Below are 16,113 nucleotides of genomic sequence, written 5' to 3' on the forward strand. Positions count from 1 at the left end.
TTTGCACAAATTACGGAACAACAACAAAAGCTCCTGTGTCTTGTTTACGTCCCAGAAGCAAACATTCTCATACAAGCTAGTCCTTTCTGAGCATTGGTTCTCAATTTTCTGATCTTGAGGGAATCTTTTCCACTGGGACTCCTCTTCTGAGAACCTCCGACACAACCCCCCCCCCCCGATTCATGCAGAGCTTAGAGAAGTTACTTTTTTGGGGGAGAGGCAACAATTAAAATCCCTAAGGCCATCATGGGCAGTGTCAAGAAGAAGTCAATCCACCAAGGTCTGCATGTTTCTGGAGGGGTCTGATCCAATACAGTGGTGCCTCGCTTAGCAATTGCCCTGCATTATGATGACTCCGCTCTACGACGATCTTTTTGCAACTACAATTGTGATCGCAAAATGGTGGTCTAAATGGGGGAATTTCCCTTAGCAATGATTGGTTCCCGAAGCAGGGAACCGATTTTCGCTTTACAACAATCAAAAACAGCTGATTGTTGGGTTTTCAAAATGGCTCCCCGCTGTGCTTAGGGACGGATTCCTTGCTATACAGGCCGCCGTATGGAGGATCTTTGCTGGACGGTGAGTTTTTACCCCATTGGAACGCATTGAATGGTTTTCAATGCAATTCAATGGGGTTTTAAATTTCGCTTTACGATGTTTTCACTTAATGGCAATTTTCCTGGAACGGATTATCGTTGTTAAGCGAGGCACCACTGTATCTGAAATTATGAATTGGAACTCATTGGTTCAACTGGCTAGTCACCAATCTAGGAAGCTTGAGGTTCCTGCTTTTTATTCCAGCTCAATCTAAGTTAAAAGAAACTGGACGTAAACCCAGCGCTCCTGGAAGGGCTCTCTCACAGGTAGGGGGTATCTCTTTTGCTCCCAGGAAAAACGGGTCAATGACTCGAATCCCAACGACACTCGGCACAGCTTCCATTCTCGAGGGGCTCCACTGAGAGTCAAACAATCAGAGAGAAGTGTTGATTCTCTCTTAAGTTTGCCAAAATGGCGATTTACTTAGAACAGAAGTTCAGCTCATCAAACTAGGAGAGAGTCCATTCGTGGCTGGGAAAGAAATTAGTTTAGTTTACTTTAATTGGATTTATACCCTGCCCCTCTAGACAAGGTCTACTCAGGGTGGCTTACATACATAAAAACAAACAAGCAACATCTTAAAAACATTTAAACATAAAAATTTTAATCCACTGTGTGACCCATTTAAGGAATGAGGTAGTGTCCCAGGGACCTAGGAGTTTGTAAGGTGGAGGATGATGGAATCTCCCCATCCCCCAATAGAGAAACTTCCAAGTTGACCCCTCTGTATTATCCCATAATCATGTGTTTACTTCACGGGGCACCCGCCCTGTGGTGGGGTATGCCACGATCTTCCCAGCAATGGGTAATTCCAGTTCAAAAGGGAAGCCATGCAGATCTGCCCGCCGCAAGTGACCACGCGGGGGTCCAGGGCCAACACATCATCCAGGAAGGGAGCTAGTTCTCCCCTCTATCAGCCTACTGGCCATCTTCATGGCCAGCGGTAGGGAGGCATGGGTGTCCACGTGGAACCGGGGGCTGGAGACTTCAGACGATGGGGTCAGTACAAACTGAGCCACCGTGGGCATTTTCAGCAAGTTCATCAGCTCCGTGGCGCGCGTCAGGATCGCTTCCGCATCATTGGCGTTGTAGGCGGACGACACGGTCGGGTTCTGAACGAACGTCCTCAGCTTGGAGAGTAAGAGGGAGACCCTGGGTGGAGACACAGAGGCACAGAGTGAAGCGGGGTGTTGGCTTCCCAAGAGTTGGAACTAATTGGGGGGGCAAAGATTACAGTAGAACCCCCATATCTGAGGGATCAGTACACTTGGTTTCACTTATCCAAGGTCTGAAGTACAGTATTAAAAGAAAAAAATCCAGAAAAAAATTCACATGCTTTACCAGAACTGGCCACTAGAGGAGCAAGACCCCATGCTGTGAATTCTTGTTGAAAATACATAGTATTATTATATTACTATTTGGCACCCTCCAGTGAACAGTTCAGGTAGTACACATGAAAATATTTTTTAGGATTTTTCTTCCTTTACCATGCTACATGTGTTTGCTATTATCTGCGGTTTTCAGCATCCACAGGGGCTAGGAACCAATCTCCCATGAATACATGCTATTGTACTCATGGCAAAAAAAAAAGAGAGGGTAGCCTGCCTTACTAAAATGGATGGTTTGTCCCTGCAGTCCAAGAATTGGCCACTTTTGGAGACTGTAGTCTTCAGCTACACTGCGTACCGTGCATGAGAAGTGTAGTTTAACAAGGCATCCTATCCTGATTTACACAGGAAGGATAAGAAGATGAAGAGGCTACCTTTGGATTCAGACCATTAGTCCATCTCCAGCCGGCACAGCTTTCTGGCGTTTCTTTCTACGGAAATCAACTCCGTAGCTTACAACCTGTTACTCTAACAGAGATAGAGAGGCACATCCTGTCCCCTAAACCCACAATTTTGTTTTGTTTTGTTGAAACCACCTTATTTTCTCCCTCTTGGAAGGTTCCAGGAGCTTGGTATGAAACGGGTGTGTGTGTGTGTGTGTGTGTGTGGAGAGACTGCACAGCTCCTGGCGAGCCCTGGAAATGGAAAATCGGCCACCGGACTTTCCAAAGTGGCTCTCCCCCTCTGTGCGACTGCAACCTTGGCCATCCCCAGTCCCACCCACTCTGACCATCCTGATTTTCAAACCTCGGGATCAGATCCTGGCTGCGGGAGGCGAGCTTGGCCAAGGCGGTCATGAGCACCGAGACGACGCGGGGGGAGGACTTGGGGATGCAGGCCGAGGGGCGGAGCTGGGTGATCTCGAAGAGCATGGCTTCCAGGGCTTCAAAGAACTTGTTGATCTGTTCCACCGTGCACCTTCGGTCGTGCTGCACGGAGGCGTATTCGCCAACGGACCACACCTGTAGGAAGAGGGGAGGGATGTGCACACCTTTCCAGACTCCTCTGTATAGCCAGAAGGGACAGGAACTCCATCCAGAGGCCCAGTTCTGGGGTGGCTCTGTGATACAAAGTGGGCCACACTAGCTGGGGGATGAGGACACTGACTGAACTCCACTATCCCCTCCCGAGACTCCCCTCCTGAACTTATATCTCGGCCCCAAGCAATAAGGAGACCTGCGGTCTGAGTCGGACGAGAGCAACTTCACTGGCTCTCGGGTGGTTTTTTCATGCCTTGTTCCGAAACAGATACAGAACGCACGGATTTAAAAACCCTCCTTCAGCTCTCTTCCATTCTGATTTTAACCAAGAACCCTATGAAGTTATGCATTCTTGAAGACTTTCACGGCCGGGATCCGATGGTTGTTGTAGGTTTTTTGGGCTGTTTGGCCGTGTCCTTAAGAACACGATCAAACAGCCCGAAAAACCTACAACCACCTATGAAGTAAGTTGGCGAAGGGATAGGATTCAGACCTCCCCCCCCCCCCGCCCCGGCCTAGATCAGTCCCTCTAATTCTACTACACCTACCCTAGTTGAGTGTGCTCGACCAGCGGCAGTCAGGCAGCGTGGTATAGTGGTTACAGCAATGGCCAAGCCCTGCAAGAGCCAGCGTCAGCTTGCTGCTGACTCACAAAACACCCAGGCTGAGCTTGTGCCAGTCACTCTCAGCCTTGGGATCAACGGTACACATTTAGGCTGGCATTTAAAGAGAGTTTTACAAAAGGCAAAACATGGGAAGGAATTTCACAACAAATTTAAATGAAAAAAACAAACAAAAACCAAACGAACACCAAATTTCTCCTTAGATTTCAAGGAGGTCTGGAAAATATCTCAAATCTTTCCTTCCGGGACGTGCAGCTTTTCTCCTTACCACGTGGATGAAGATGTCCTCTTTGCTCTGAATATTGGCGACTGCTCCTGAAAAATCTAGAAGTGGCTTGGCCAGTTCCACCACCAACGATGGGTGCAGTTTGCACAGAACTGGCAGCTGGGAGCTCATCACTCTGCCAGGGAAATAGGAGAATCAGGATGAATGGGGTGCTCCATAACCAGGAGACCCGGATCGCAACGGCTGGCACAGGACCAGCTTCTCAAACCACTGCGATCAGCTTCCATTTCTGAACAAGCCTTCAGTGGAACAGAGGTCTTGTTGTTCCGGAGTTTAGATTTATTTATTTATTTACCCATGTATTTTAGCGCCGCCAACAGATAGCCCTCCTTTTGAGAGCCACATTCAATAAAATAAAAGAGAAAGCCCAAGGAGCTTTGTAGCACCTTAAAGATTATCAGATTTTATTTAGCAAACACCCCTGGTGTAGGCAACTTCTTCAGAGGGTCAATTCAGTCCTTTGGGTGGTTTTGGGGGCTGACCGCACCCATCAGACCATGTATCCATACAGGTGTCTGCCATACTTAAGACAGAGATGACACCCATGTGGCTGAACCAATCAGCAGAAAACCAGCAGGGTGGGAGGAATTATAATTTTAAGAGAGCAGCTGTGTATCATCAAATCCCAAAGGGTTTTATTAAAAACAAGCCCTAGCATATAGGAATACCTGATAAATCACTGCCCCATTTATTACGGATTCCTTACTGTACGCATGTGCAGGTGTTAACAGGAGCTTGGGGGACCCAAAGGAGTGCCAGGAGACATGGTTGATCTGCCATCTCCTCACCAGAGGTAGAGAAGCCTCCAGGTGAACTGGGGCCCAGTGTACCCATTCTAAACTGGGCTTGCAGGAAGTCCTGGGGATTGGTCTACCCACTCCTTGGGAGAAGTAGGCCAGGCCTCGGGGAGAGCTGCCCCCCCACTTGCCAGTCCCAAGTCCCAAACCTGAGTCCTATTAAAAACAAGCTTTTCTCCCAGAAAAAAAGGAAGGGGGTGGGTGGGTGCTGAGTCACTGGGAAAAAAAAACCCAGAGCCAAGTCCGAGGAGAGTCACCGGTGCAACTTAAGTCTTAAGTTGCACTTAAGTGCAACTAACCCTGACCCTTGACAGTGAGTTGTACCAGTGGCTCAAGTCCCTATTCCTGCCTGGAGTCTGGTCCGCTCTTGCCCCACCAGAGAGAGGCCAAGCCTCTGGAACCCTGTTGGCGCCAATCCAGGTAATGATCTCTACAGGTAGTGCAGCCTGAGTGCTAAGCGGGGGTTAGTGTATTCCGATCAAGGGCTTGATGCTACAGAACTATTGTATCCAAGCATTTCCACCACCCTTAGAGTTGAGAAGAAAGCAATTCCCCCACCTGGAAGCAATTTTACTCCCTGGATCCTCCTGCGACCCTTTCCGCCTTGACTAAGCCTGCACTCACCTGTACACCTCCATTTTGAAAGTGGGGATCTCGTAGAGCTGTTCGCTTCTCTCCAAAAGGGCCAAGACCAACTTATTTGCAAGGGTGGCGTCTGCGAACTGGAGAAGACAGACAAGTGCTCTTACTGTGGCTGGCTCCAGCTCAACAAGAGACAAATCAAAGAAGCTCCCCCAATTTAATTTTCAAGTCTCGTTTCAAAGACTTACGCTCTCTGCGGAAGTGTCACGGCAGGAGGGCAAATGGGTTAATCGCAGGAAGCGTGCAGGTCCCGTCCGTGTCTAAACAGGACCCCAACAGAAGGACTTTCTACGGAAAAACCGGAAGCTGAGCCTTGCAGCCAGAAGCTTACCTGAGCTACAACTCCAAAGAAGAGTTGCAGTAAAACAGGGACGCTCTCGGCACACTGCACAACGCGAGGGGAAGCAGCCAGGGATCCCAATAGCTGCCGGATGGGAGTCAACCTGTGGGCCATAAACCAACAAAGACCGTCTGATTGTGTGAAATTACAATTATTCCCTCCAAATGCTTCTCGTCCAGGAAAGTTTTGAGAGAAACCTCTCTCCCTCGCCGGGCGAACCCAGGCAGAGGACTCCAGGCAAGGCAAGGGGGGAGTGAGCTGGCAAGAAGCAGAACCCCCCTGGACAAGTCTTCACATCCACTCTGAACTCCTCTGGTGGCCCTCAACAAGGAGCTGGCAGCCCAACAGGGCTATGAGAAGACTGATGCTGGCGTGGCTCACGGGCATGATAGGGTTGCGCTGAAGGTTACAAAAGGAGGCGACCAGCTTGGGAAGCCTCAAGGCAATGGCTAACCCCCGCTCAGGGTAGACCTAGTCCAGTGATGGTGAACCTATGGTGCGTGTGCCACAGCCGGCACACAGAGCCCTCTCTGTGGGCACACAAGCCATAAGTTACCATAGAGAAATACTTGCCCGTCATCTTATCCCAGATTTTGGCACTCCCCTCTGCTGGTGCAGTGGTCTAGCGGAGAGGGTGCAATGCTGAACATTACTGGTCTAGCCCAATGGGGGACTGGAGGACCAGTAAGTACTGTACTTATTTGTTAATACCGCCCATAGGGGGAAAACCCAACATTTCACCCTTGCAGTGCAGGAGCAGTTGTTTTTTCTAAACTAAAACCTCAGCATTCGGGTTTTAATTGCAGTATTGGCACTTTGAAATAAATAAGTTGATTTTGTGTTGCAGTTTGGGCACTCGGGCTCAGAAAGGTTCACCATCACTGACCTAGTCGGATACACAAGATTTACTCTAGTTGGGACAAGTGGTTTGATTTGGTCTGTATTTAAAGAGGCTGCAAAGTCTCGCCAGGCAACATACACTCTAGATGTACAACACACTGGGCAAACTCTGGAGATAAAGATAAAAAAGGGGGTGATCACACACAGAGCAGCTAAAAGCCCTGCCCTCCATGCGTGCAGGGTTTTCCAAGCCGGGGTGACTTCCCCGAAAGGCTGACAGAATTTCAGACATTCAGAAGCATCTGGATCACCTGAGGTGAGTGGTTTCAAGGAGCAGGGACTTGTATAGTCTTTTGCTCCTCCTTGAATCACCTCAAGAACTTTGGAACTCCCTCCCACTGGAGACCCAGCTGGCCCCATCTTTGCTGCCCTTCTTCAAGCAGGTGACCTTTCTCTTCAGGCAAGTTTTCTCTGAGCGACTGGCTGCCCGAGTGAGGTTTTTAAAATTGCTGCACCCTCCTGCTTCAGATGCGTTGTTGGTGTTTCGTATGTTTTTTAGTAAGCTATTTGTTCCTTTTTAGTATTTGTGGACTTGCTGTTTTAGCTCAGAATATTGTCTTTTAATGAGGTAAGCCACCTTGAGTCCTTTCAAGGAGAAAGGCAGGGCAAAAATATTTAAATAATAATAACAACTCTAATTATCTAGTGAGGGAGAAACGCTCCATGTAAAACACATTACAGAAAGAAGACAGAGATCTTGTCTCAGCAAAAAAAAAACAAAAAAAAAACAAAAAAAAAAAACTCGTACCTGCCTGGGTCTCCAGGAGCCGACTCAGCCCTCAGGAGGTACTGAAAGAGGGTCCTGTACTCTGGATGGCGGAAGGCTTCCAGGCAGGTAGCGGGCTTCAAACCGGGGTCCAAGCTGGCCCTTTCCAACATGGGAGTCAGGGTAGACCTAGGAAGAGGTTGAAAAATACGTACGAAAACGCACCAGGTATGCCTGCGGCCCTGGACCACTCAAAACAAACAAACAAACAAAAACAGCAACCAGCCAAATTCTGTCTCTACTAACTTGTAAATGTGTCTGATCTTCTTGGTCCTTGGAAAAGTTACTGGACCAGGACGGCTCAGGAAATCTGGAAGCCATCGTCTCCCAAAGTAACATTCCTACAAACTTCACAATGGTCCTTGATCAACCACCTGTCAAATCTGCTTTGATTTGGGTTCCTGCCTCCAGCAGGGGGTTGGACTTGATGGCCTTGCAGGCCCCTTCTGACTTCACCATTCTACGATTCTAGGATCACAACGGCGAAGTCTACTGAGTGATCACCATTATAAAGGTGTGTCTTAATGTCTAATTTCCAGCAATGTGTGGGAAAGCAGCAGGACAAAGTTCTGCCTGTTCTCTTTGATCCACCCACCCTTCAATCTCTAGACGATTCAAGAAAATATTATAATGTGAGAAGGCAAGAACAGGGGATGGGCAAACCCTGTCTAACCAAGTCATGTTGCTGCAGCACAAACAATGGCTCAGGGTGGGTGGTGCATCCACAGCCTGCTGGAGCAGGGCTACAGCTCCGAGATCTATGGAGACGGGTGCCGTACCTCAGCTGGACATCCAGCGCAGCCGCTAAACAGGGCAGGTCAAGCAGCAGGTGGAAGATCTCGATGGCCGTGTCTTCCCTGAGCAAGGCAGGGAGAAGGTCCATGTATTCAGCAAGCAGGGCTGGGCTGTTCCACGCCAGGAACTGCGAACAGGGGGCAAGACGGATTACAAGGCTATGTGGGATTTTTAGAAATTTCATCTGTCCACCTGTTTTTCCAAAGGACTGTTTCATTCACCCAAGGCCAGAGCCAGACCCTAAATGTCAAAATGGAAATCCAAACAGATCGCTGCGATCAGCAAGGTGAACCTCACTCGTAGCTCTCCCTGACTCTCCTGGCAGATTCTCACTCAAGTCGGATGGATCAGAATGGTAGGGTGGGAGAAAAAGCCCATTCATTAAACTCATCCTCTATGAAGATACCAGACTTCCAATCTTCCCATACAAAGACGCTGCATCAGCCTAGAGCAGGGGTTCCCAACCTGGGGTCCCCAGATGTTCTTGGACTACAACTCCCAGAAATCATGGCCAGCACAGCTAGAGGTGAAGGCTTCTGGGAGTTTTCATCCAAGAACGTCTGGGGTCCCAAGTTTGGGAACCACTGGGTTAAACCAACTCAGACTCCCAGTCTACCGAAGGCATTATTGGCTAGAGCAACCTTTCCTAACCGGGTATCTTCCAGAGGTTGCCAGACTGCCATTCTCAGCCACCCAACAGAGCCTTCGGGGTCACGGATTCTCTCCAGAACTCACATGCAGATGGGGAAAAGGAAGTCCAGCCAAGCCTTGGTACCTTGAACAGGTTTGGAGCGTTCTGTTGGAAGATGCCGAGACTCTCGGTGAAGAACGGGAGGTTGAGCCTGCAGAACTGGACGAACTCGTAGGCCACCAGCGGGTGGTGGAAGAGCTGAGCCGGGACTTTCGTGAACAGGTGCTTGTAAACGGCTTCGGAGTCGACGGCGGCGGTCTCGCCTGGGTGGTGTGAACGGGGCAGACAGAAAGGGCAATCGGGCACCTGCCTGCACTATTTCAACCCACCGACCGCCCATGATTCTGGGCTGGGCACAGCACCCCCCGAGGTGTTAAGATAAACCAAGAAGGCAACGCCTTGGGCAAGGTGGAAATGAAGCCTCTTTACTTACTGTGATTGAGGAAAAACTGGGCAATGGGCAAGAGCACCCGGGCGTAGGAATGATCTCCGCTGAGCCGGCCGTGTAAATTCTTCAGGCAGGAAAGAGAGCGGTAGACGTAGGAGGAGTCCTGCCGACAAACAATGTCCATGATCGTGATCGCCTCAATGAGACACTGTGTGAGAAAGCGAAAGGGTTTATTTACCTGGGTAAATCATCCACAGCCTGCTGATACCCCAGGCTCTTTCTCAAGCATACTTACAGCTTTCTGCAGTTCCCCATCGGTTTTCTTCAGAGCCCCTGGCAGAAAAAAGCCAATTAGACTCAGATTCCGTACCAACAGGGCTAAAAAGCAGACTGGGGGCCCATGAGGACAGCCAACAAAGACAGGGGGGCACAGAAGGCAGAAGACGGCCCCCGCTGAGCCTGGAATGGCCCCAAGCCCAGCTGGATTGGGTTCTGACTTGCATGCTTTGGCTTCTCACCGAGGCCACGGGCCATGCACGGCTAGTGGATCAGCCTCAAGGGAGAACAGCCCTCAAGAGAAAAAAGCCCAGTAGGAAGGGGCACCAAAAGACCAAACAGGCTACAGGCACTAGCAGAATCCTTGTTCGCTTCTTTTAACTTCTGGCTTAAAGCAGGGATTCCCGACCTTGGACCTCAAGATGTTCTTGGACTAGAACTCCCAGAAGCCTTCACCCCCAGCTGTGCTGGCCAGAATTTCGGGGTGGTGGTGTTTGCAGTCCAAGAACATCTGGAGACCCAAGATTGGGAACCATTGACTTAAAGTAAAATGTGAGCACAGTCATTTGAACCTCATCGATATTGTAATAAGCTGATTGGATATCCAGGTATCTGGCTGTGCAGCAAGATTCTGGGTGTTTTGATTCTCCACTGGGTCCCCTAGGAGAAGAGAGCCAGCCTGGGTATCCTTGGGCCAGCTGCCCAGTCCCAGGGCACCCCCAGAAGAAGAGAATCAGAAACCACCTCTGAGTATTCTCTACCAGGAAAATCCTGAAAAGGGTTGCCATAACTCAGAATTGACTTGACGGCACACAATCATTATCATCTGTGTTCTAATAAAGATAACAGTCTCAGCTGGGGGTGCAGCATGTTACAGAAGACCCAGCGAGGGCCACACAAGCTGTAGTGTTGGGAGAAGACATGGGATAAGGAAGGGTGGCAGGAGCCTAAACTGGCTTCAGATTTCTATTATCTTGTTCAGGCAACCCCCCCGTAAAAGAAAAAAAAGATGGCAGTGACTCACGGCGGTTGCTCTGCTCTATCAGCCGCTGGCAATACTCAAAGGCCTTTTCCCTCAAGCGCTCCTTTGGAGGGAGAAGACGGCTGGAGGTGGACGTGACCGAGACCACGGACATGATGGAGCCATCCACCTCGGATTTGTCATCTGCAAGGAAAACCGGGGGGGGGGGGAGGGTGAAGAGGCAGAACAAGGCGTGGGAGGGAAGGACTGGCGAAATGTCTCCCAAACCTCTGACAGAGGAGAAGAACGCTCTTTCTTAACGAACCCTGAAGACGCTATCCACTCTCACCCCAACCAAGCACTTACGTTTCAGATCATGAGAAACATTTTCCACACAATCTTGGCATGGAAGTCCTGGGTAAAGTTAGAAGCAAAATAACGAACGAAATGATCATGCAAGAGACACAGCAGGAACCACCAATGCTTCTCTGAAGACAGATCAGAAGAACAAGCACTCACACAGGGTTGCGACAGGCAATCTTTGTGGTAAAAGCGTTCCGATCACAATCTTTTCCAAGCATGGGTCACTCTATAGCCTCTTTACAGAGAGTAACTGAATGATTCAAGCATACCCACAATACGGCAGGGATTTTAACTCCCCAGCAGAGACAGACCGGAAGACAGCAAAGCCAGAACGGTCAGTCATGCAGAAGGGCACCATATTTAAAACTCCTGGGTCTGTTCTGCAGACCACTGATGGCACCACGAGACTGAGGCATGCTATCCTTCCTTCTCTCTTTTTGACCCTGATGCCATCATTCAAATTCTGGCTAAGTCAAAATGACTGAAAGGTTATCACTCATCTAAGACACCCATCAGCCCTTACCTGAACTGGGGCCAGCCGCTCCATTGCTTCCGTAGCTCAGGAGCCACTTCCGCAGCATGGAGAAAGCCTGCATGTTGAGCCACTGGTCCTCCGTGTAATACTGGCCCACTGAGAGGACGGTAAAAAAGTCGGTGGCAATGGCGCCGTCCACCTCCATGATGGGGCCAGGCTGTGGGAGGAAGGAAAGAGGCAGGTCACGCTGCAGAACGATCCGAGCCACATCTTAGTTCACAGAAAACAAGTGAGCAGGCTTTTGGAATCCAGGTTTAAACAGAGGGAGTCTTTGGCTGTACAATACTCAAAACAGACTGGTAACAACAGGCAGCTGCAGGCAAAAGAATACAGGAAACCTCTGTACAGGAGATGGCTGTCCAATTCAGCTCACCATCCTGATTCGAATAGTAGAATTGTAGAATCATGGAGTCGGAAGGGGCCCATCAAGTCTGACACACACACACACACACACACCCCGGTTCAAGGCAGGAATCCAAACCAAAGCAGATCTGAAAGATGGCTGCCTAATTTTCTCTTCAACGCTTCCAGTGTTGGAGTGCTCACCACTTACCCCTCAGGTCACCGGTTCCATGGTCGTACTGCCCTGCTAAGAAGTTCCTGATCTTCAGCCTAAATCTGGCTTCCTCTAGCTTGAGCCCATTATTACATGTCCTGCACTCTGGGACGATCGAGAACAGATCCTGCCCCTCCTCTGTTATGACTAACTTCCAAGAATTTGAAAAGCCCTAGTGGCTGTGGTCATGGCCCCAGAAGGAGAAAGCTAGCTGCAGCAGAGGATATGAAGGCAATAGCCATCAAACCCCACCATGCTTCTGCCTGATTTCAGTAGCTAAGCAGGACTTGGCCTAGTTATTTCATAGATGGGTGACCACTAAGGAGTACCAGGGATCTCAAAGCAGCTAACACATTGCTGCCAGTTGGCATTAACAATACTAGTCTAGATAGACCACAATTTTGATTCAGTATACGGAAACAGCCTGTGGTCCCTTGATGCGAACATCTCATGTAATAGTTAGGGGTGACAGCTAGTAGATGTTGATAGATCTATCTTCTGTTCATCAGTTTAAGGCCTGCTTATAGATCAAACCATGTCTTAAGATCAGCCAGAGAAATTCTGGTTGAACCACTTTGGTTTCCCGATTCAAGTTAGACAACGGAAGTGTCCAAACATGAGAGGTGTCTCCCAGAAGAAGGCAAACAAGGAAGCCCTGCCATCAGAAGATACAAGGACCTGCTTCATCTACTACCTTGGATTTTGCCCCACACATACAACGCTGCCCCCCCCCACCTTAAACAATTCTTTCTTAAAAATCAGCCTGGATCCCAGGCTCTTTCACTGTAGCTCCGCACCTGCCTTGCTCTGGGGTTAAAGAAGCCTCCGGAAGACTGAGGGACCCCTTGCTGGACACTTGCATATCTCAGCCAGTCCACCATCCGTTTGCTGAGTAGGTTGATCTGATCTGTGGATCCAAAGCAATCAGAAAGATACAGCAGAAAGACAATCGGAAAGCTGCCGCTTCGCTCATCCACTATTTCCAGCATCCATGGGGGTGGGCTTTGAACCGATCCCCCTATGAACACTACGGTCCTATTGCAGTCTGAAGCTAAGACTGAGCTCATACTGTGCTTTTTAACTCTATTTCCTTCATCCTAATTTCTTGTTGAGGGGAGGACACGCCCTCACTTCCATCCCTGCATCAGTTCCGTACACTTCGCCCCTTTCATTTCTTCCTCCTCAAGTCACTTCAAAATGTAGGTGGGATCTTTTATATCTCAAAGCTCCTGCGCTTCTAAAATAGGATGAACAACAGCTCTCCAGATGTGGTAGGACTGCAACTCCTATAAGTCACAGACAGAAGAGCCAACAAGGGCAGAATGCTGTGAGCAGCAGCCAAACATCTGGATGGCTCAGCTTGAGCCAGAATAACAGTCAGCTCCTAACAACAACAAGCAAAAGGAAGCAGCTGCTTGTGTTACCTCCTATATGGGCTGCTTTCAGGCTTCAGAACCCTGGCCCCTTAAGGTCTTTCCCAAGCTAAGCTGAGACTCTGTAGAGGACCTCAGGATTCTTAATTTTACCTTCGGTAAGGCTTGCTGGTGCCAAGCTGATGACCTTTGAGAGGAGGGGGAGGAGGGGGCGAGCATTCTGACCTTCCGGAAGTCGGCCTTCAAGGAGTTTGATCACATGCTGTCCCACAGCTTCTATATCCGCTTTTCTACTGCACTTTGGGAAGAAATAAGCACGTGAAGGGCTAGGAAGGAACAAGCACTAAACTGTACAAAGCCTATAAGAAAGTCACAGGTGTTCTGGAAACATATTTCAAAGCCTGTAGGGATCATCATGATGTGCTATCAAGGTGACTTATGGCGACCCTTCTTCTGTACGTGCCCTGGGATTCTGCTCCTTGCCCAAGACTACACAGGCTGCCTCTTATCCCAGGAGGCACAGTGGAGGAATCAAACTCCCAACCTCTGGCTCCACAGAGTTATCCAGCCAGCTTGCCTGTACACATAGCTAGAAGACAGAAAAAAAATCTACAGGTAAAAAGCTCTTTACTGATGTCCAGAAGTTGGTAAATACCAGATATTGCCACTTGGGGGAAGCTTTTTACAAAACAAAGCCAAAAAGAAAAAGTCTTTCACTTCTTGTATGTCCAAAACCTAAGTGACAAGTGGAACATAGGGGAAGTAAAAGAACCAGATCCCTCGCCAATACACTGGCTCACTTACATGGGCTAGCATGATGGAGAAGTCTAGGCTCAACAGCTTGGTGTCCTGGGTCTTATCCCAAGCCAGGGACAAATCATTGGAAGGAGACATCTCCCTCAAGATGGCCGCACAGAGTATCTGGACTTGGTCGGAGGACTTTGATAGATGTAGCACAGTCTGCAGACGTTCCACACATTTGCTATTCAACCTGGAAAAGTCCGTCCCATCAACCAAGAAGAAAATGGAACAAAACTAAGATGTCTCCACATTGCGGTTTAGTGGGAAACTGATTACTATCATAGAAAACCTTCTCTAAATGCTGTGATTTTCACCCCACCTGAACGTTTTAGTGGGCAAAGTACAGCCCCACCCAACAAAAATCTTTTACAAATCCTCTAATACTTATTATCTAAACAGGCCATAATAAAATAAAGTACAAATGCCTCTTTTCTGCAGAGCCACCTATACCTTTTGTTAACTGAGCTATATGAATATCATAATCTTCAAACTGTAACGAACATTTGCTTTCACTCACTTCCGGCTATACTTGGCAGCTGAGACAATAAGGAAGAGTCTTTGTAAGCAATCAACAGTTTCACTCCCCAAGTCATGGTTCTGGAGGAGGCCCGTGATTCGAGAAGTGAATTTATTGAGTTCTTCAGCTTGGATTTCCCTAAAAGGAAAAAAAAAAAACAAAAAAAAAAAACGCACAAGCTAAAATATCCAAAAGTTACGCAGAATTCCTGGGTCCACCTTTGGCTTCCCCGACATTGTTTGTTGTCAGTTTTGTGACATAATTCATGCTTTGCATACATAACAGTCCAGGTCTGTCTCTCGTACTTCTACGCAGTGAGTGTTAAATAAGAGAATTACAAAATATGGTGCTGGTGAGATTAAACACATTATCAATAAAAATACGTGACACCCTGTTAGATAGAATAAGACTCCAAGTACATGATGATAATAATAATCATGTGCCATCAAGTCATTCTGACTTACGGCGAATCTTTCCAGAGGTTTCCAAGTACAGAATACTCAGGAGTGGGTAGAGAATACTCAGAAGTGGTTTTACCCTTCCCTTCTTCTGGGGTTGCCCTGGGACTCCGCAGCTTGCCCAAGGCTACCTAGGCTGTTTTTTCTCCCCAGGAGGCACAAGTGGGGGATAGAACTCCCAAACTCTGGTTCTGCAGCCAGGTGCCTAAATTACTGAGTTAACCAGCTTGCTTAAGTACAAGATAACTCCTAATGATTCCATCATAAACACTCCAGGGTGGTAAATCCTGGTTTTGAAAGCCACTTCGGCTGAACAGACCTCTCAAGATTCTCGGTGAAAATATTAGGAGCAAAATAAAACAATTTATTCTGAAAGGCCCAGCAACACAGACTTAACACGCGCAGTTGGCTGCCAGAAATTATCATTCAGTTCTCCTGAGCCCTACTCTGATACACTAATCATCACACACCCCTGGCTGTTAACAGGTGCCTGGTCAGAATTAAACCTCCTCTCGTTGCAAACTTACTGTGTGTTAGATCGGTTTACTCCAACACAATTAGAGTAAACCCATCTGAATCAATTGAATTGATGGAGGAACCTAACTCACCCCATCCCCAGCTGATTCAATGAGCCTACTCGAGTGTAGAGCTTGGCCATTGATTTACATCCACGGGGCTTCTGGTAGAGCCACCACCACCCATCTTGTGGGAGCACTATCCGCTGATTCACTTATCCACTGCCTGAGGGGAACTTCATAGCCCTTGTTTATTTAGCAAGCATCCCCCGCCCCATCCACCTCGCCAGGCCAAAAAGGAAGTGCGTTTGGGAGGAGGATGATGACAATCATCATTGCCTTCCTCTTCCCCTACCTGGCCTGACGCAGGAAACTTTCCGTTGCCGCTGAATACATCCTGCCAACGTCGTCCTCCTCAAAGCCAGAGCTTCGTCAAGGGAAAAAAAATTAGGAAGAAATCCAGCCTGTTTCCATCCCTTTTCCCTTCCATTTAGCGTCCATTTTGCCCACCAGAGGTGGCTTCTGAGCATGCGCGGAGGTCCCTCGTGGAAAACAGCTCGTGTCG

General features: G+C 48.6%; 1 protein-coding gene across 1 annotated transcript; it reads right to left on the bottom strand.

The window, feature by feature from the left end:
• Positions 1–1,180: 1,180 nt before the first annotated feature.
• On the bottom strand, positions 1,181–16,102 carry AP5Z1 (adaptor related protein complex 5 subunit zeta 1). Its single transcript, XM_020815712.3, has 17 exons — positions 15,904–16,102; positions 14,576–14,713; positions 14,062–14,248; positions 13,411–13,555; positions 12,682–12,791; positions 11,317–11,485; positions 10,494–10,634; positions 9,489–9,526; positions 9,239–9,401; positions 8,890–9,068; positions 8,099–8,241; positions 7,302–7,448; positions 5,645–5,756; positions 5,296–5,393; positions 3,857–3,989; positions 2,733–2,947; positions 1,181–1,749 (listed from the first exon to the last, which is right to left on the bottom strand). The coding sequence occupies exons 1-17, from the start codon at positions 15,942–15,944 to the stop codon at positions 1,479–1,481; spliced, it is 2,430 nt and encodes an 809-aa protein (XP_020671371.3). The 5' UTR covers positions 15,945–16,102; the 3' UTR covers positions 1,181–1,478.
• Positions 16,103–16,113: the final 11 nt, after the last annotated feature.

The sequence above is a fragment of the Pogona vitticeps genome, chromosome 13 (genome assembly GCF_051106095.1).
Source record: "Pogona vitticeps strain Pit_001003342236 chromosome 13, PviZW2.1, whole genome shotgun sequence".
Classification (NCBI taxonomy): domain Eukaryota; kingdom Metazoa; phylum Chordata; class Lepidosauria; order Squamata; family Agamidae; genus Pogona; species Pogona vitticeps.